Genomic DNA, 3,565 nt, shown 5'->3' with positions numbered 1-3,565 from the left:
TCTCTTTTTTTTCTCTGATTTTCCCCCTTCTGTGTAGAGAGGAACTGCCGTCGGGTAGCAAACCATGGCCATGCTTCTGAGGTTGTGACTTGATTGCTCTTTTTTTCCTCTGTGTGTGTGTGTGTGTGTGTGTGTGTGTGTATGTTTTTCTCCTTTTGCTTGCTTTATTTGCTTTGATTCGGATGTTGTCGCCATCGTGTATAACAGACGCCAAGGGTGGCAGTGCCGCCCCGCCAACCTTCAGGACGAGGTGACTCTTGCCTGGTCACTGATTGGCTTTTTGTTGAATAATCCTGATATTATTCAATCTTTCCTTGTTTGGTCATGTGTTTGTGGGCTTCGCGTCTGCATACCCGCTTGTATTGGCCCAGCTCTTGTGGGTGGCCGATTGAAATATGGAATTTGAGACATGCATTCAAATGCTTGTAACTTGACACATTCCTGATGCACGCACAGAACACAAGGCCCCGCTTTCTAGAGGCGAGTGAGGCAACAAGGAAAAGCCAGCGAAGAATCGTCAGGTCATTCTCTCAGAGAAATAAACAAGGGTGGCAAGCCTTGCGATGCATGAGGCCACCACTACTGGCTCGCCTCCAACGTCATTTGCTCATGAAAAACATCTTGGACCCCGCGCGTTGCACGGTATGTCATGGGTTCCCATAACGGCGGCAAGCGTGTGCCTGAGCCTGGCTGGTCAGATCGGTTCGCCATCTGATTGTCTCGTGCACTGGGTCCAGCTTCGCCTCCGTCACTCAAGTCTAGCTGAGCCAGCGTGGCATCGACCAAAGCCACCAAATCTTGTCCACGTTGCACATTGGCGTTGTCTTGAACTTGTTGCAGAGCTGTGGCAAGCGCCGCTGAGCGGTGCTGGGTGCGACCACGCTCATGGCCAGAGCTCGACATAGGCTGTCGTTTTGACTCGTTCAGGAATTGCTGACGTGTCTCCCGGCGCCGCTCGGCTAGTAATCTTTGACCATTGCTGCGGAGACAAAACGTGTGACGCTTGAGCCACTAAAGCCGAAAAAGCGGGCAAAAGAGGCAGGACAAATGCCGGCCAACACAGCAGGACTAGCAGGGCGACAAATGCCAAACGCACAGCAGTTCTTCTTCTAATGTGGCGATTCGCTGCTGATACGCAATGGTGTGCTGGCGCTGTTGTTCCACCTCCGCCTGCATTGACATATTCTCAATGTGACGTTTGCGAAGGTACGGCGGCAGGGCCTCCAAAACCGCATTGGTTGCGGTGCTATTGACGTTGATCTTGGCCGCCTGGGAAGTCAGTCCATGAACTCATGAGATGGGCTCGGCAGACACGTGAACCGCAGGGCGGCGCAACCTACGTCGTGCTCGTGCAACATGTCTGCACGTTCTTGCTCATACTTTTCAAGGGTTGCCGTTCGGTGCAGAGCTACAAAGTTCAAGCGCGCGAGACAAGTTGAGCTAAACGAAACACGCCGTCCCTTTGTACAACAAGCAGCAAGTCCCGCGTCGTCTTCTTGTCATACCCAGTCGTTCAGTCTCGGCAGCCAACTGGCGGCGGAGCTCGAAGATCTATGGTTTTCCACAGCGGTGACGTCAAGTCAAAAGTTGACTGCCAGGACACCCAAACGATGTTACCCGCTCGGGTCTGCGTTGGAGTGGGCAACGCACTTGATTGCGCAGCTCAAACTGGCGAGTTTGTTGGTGTGTGTGCAAATCTGCAACCTCAGCTCGCCCATCGGCGATGCGCCGGTCAAGAGCGACCAATTGAGCTTGGAGTCGAGCAACCTAGATGAGGGCGCAGACTTTGCGTTGAGCATGCATTCATGAAGAGGCACAATTGCGCAAGGCATGCCATGGTGGTCTGCGTACGTGCTCTTCCATGCGTTCATTAAAGGCGGTCAGGCTCTCTTCGGCGTCCATGCGCAACGGGTGAGGTCTAGGCAATGATCCCATGCACGAGTATCAGAGGAAGGCCAACTCAACTCGAGCATGCATGCCGGCAGGTTCCTGGGCGCACCGGCTCTCGATTACGTCAGCAGCGCGCGTGTAAACCTGGTAGCGGTTGACGAGACTGCTCACTCGCTCGTGGCTGGTTTCCTCGAGTTGTCTGTTGGGACCCAGGAATGCAGGCAGCAACCAAGTAAGGAATCCCACGTACAGGAGGGTGCATCGGCTGTTCCTGTCTAGCGATGCAGCAATTGAATGAGGCCAAACCAACGTTATCTGCTGCACGAGGCCATAATTCTCCTCTCGAAGGAGTGCGACGCGTGCTCGGACGGCATCGCGCTGCGTTCGGGCTTGTTCAATTTGCAAACGCAAGAGGGGACACTCGCGTCGGTCGCGACGGGCTTGTTCTTTGTGGTGTTCAACGATAGCCACGGCTTGGTGCGCTCGTCGCTGTTGCGCAATGGTGCTGACCCCCGTGACATCGGGGCGTGGTTGAGTTGACCGCGCAACCACCTCATTCCAAAATGTCATATCCGACTTTGTCGGCTGCACCACGAGAGCCAGGTGGGGATCCACATGTGTACAGCGCATAAAAATCACGTTATTGGGAGGGAGACGACAGGCGCAATGCATCCAGTGAGGCAACGTGCGCCAAGGGCCAGCCGCCGGGACCACGAGTGAGGCGGATCGTACCATGGCCCGGGTGCGTGAATTGCCAAGGCGGGTGCTGCGGGTATCGGAGGCTGCTGAGTGCTTCACCCCCAATGAACTCGGTTCGGGGTCGATGGTCACTTTTTTCCTGGGCTTGCTGCCCGAGGGAACGGGCGGTACAGCAGCTGGACGCTCAAGCCGTGCGGCGGTCGACAACGTCGGTGACCGTCGCCCACGACGCTCCATCGTCCCGCGCTTGAGTCCCAAACGGCCCACCAAGTCGCCACAAGCACGCGTACACCCACCCACACACGTCCCCAAGCTCAAGTCACGCTTCCATCCAACAAGGCACTCCTACTCTCAAGCTCGCAGTGCCTCACCGCCGCCGCCGCCGCCGCCAAATCTATCAGCCAGGACAGACAGAGAGAGAGAGAGAGAGAGAGCGCAGCGAATGAATTCCGGTTGTTGAGGCCTTTACGGAAGTGTAACTAAAACCACACTTTGAGTAAAAATCAGTGGGCGTTGTCTCTCTCTGTCTCTCTCTCTCTGTCTCTCTGTCTCTGTCTCTCTGTTCCTCTGTCTCTCTGTCTCTGTCGCTGTTTCTCTGTCTCTGTCTCTGCCTCTTGACTCTCTCGACCGCTATCTCTGAGTCTGTGTCTCTCTCCGTCTCTGTCCCCAACCGCACTGTTGAGGCCAAAAGAGAGAGAGAGAGGGAGAGGAGAGAGAGGGCGGCAGCGCGGACGGCAGTGGTGTGGACGCGGGGCAAGGTGCAACGGGAGCAATGGCCGAGCTTCGGAGTCCGACACCGGCGTTGAGCACGGCAGATGTTCGATTATTGGATCTGATCTCGAGCGCTGGTAATTTTGGCTGGTTTAACGGGGTCTGTCGTACACCGCGCGTAAGTCTCGGACCGACACGAGCATCAAGACTGTGCGCGTCACCTCTCATCCCTTTTGAGTTGGAGGGCATGCACCTCCAAGCTTTG

General features: G+C 55.7%; 1 protein-coding gene across 1 annotated transcript; it reads right to left on the bottom strand.

Moving 5' to 3' along the window:
• Nucleotides 1-579: 579 nt before the first annotated feature.
• MONBRDRAFT_24850 (uncharacterized protein) lies at nucleotides 580-2,411 on the bottom strand (the record flags this gene model as incomplete). Its single annotated transcript, XM_001745133.1, has 8 exons — nucleotides 580-1,011; nucleotides 1,165-1,269; nucleotides 1,341-1,408; nucleotides 1,506-1,551; nucleotides 1,651-1,767; nucleotides 1,852-1,918; nucleotides 2,000-2,089; nucleotides 2,260-2,411. 8 exons carry the CDS (start codon nucleotides 2,409-2,411, stop codon nucleotides 580-582), a joined length of 1,077 nt encoding a protein of 358 aa, XP_001745185.1.
• Nucleotides 2,412-3,565: the final 1,154 nt, after the last annotated feature.

Source organism: Monosiga brevicollis, genomic scaffold (genome assembly GCF_000002865.3).
Source record: "Monosiga brevicollis MX1 MONBRscaffold_8 genomic scaffold, whole genome shotgun sequence".
NCBI classification, from domain to species: Eukaryota; class Choanoflagellata; order Craspedida; family Salpingoecidae; genus Monosiga; species Monosiga brevicollis.
The sequence above is the reverse complement of the archived record's forward strand: the minus strand, read 5'-3'. Positions and strand labels throughout refer to the sequence as shown.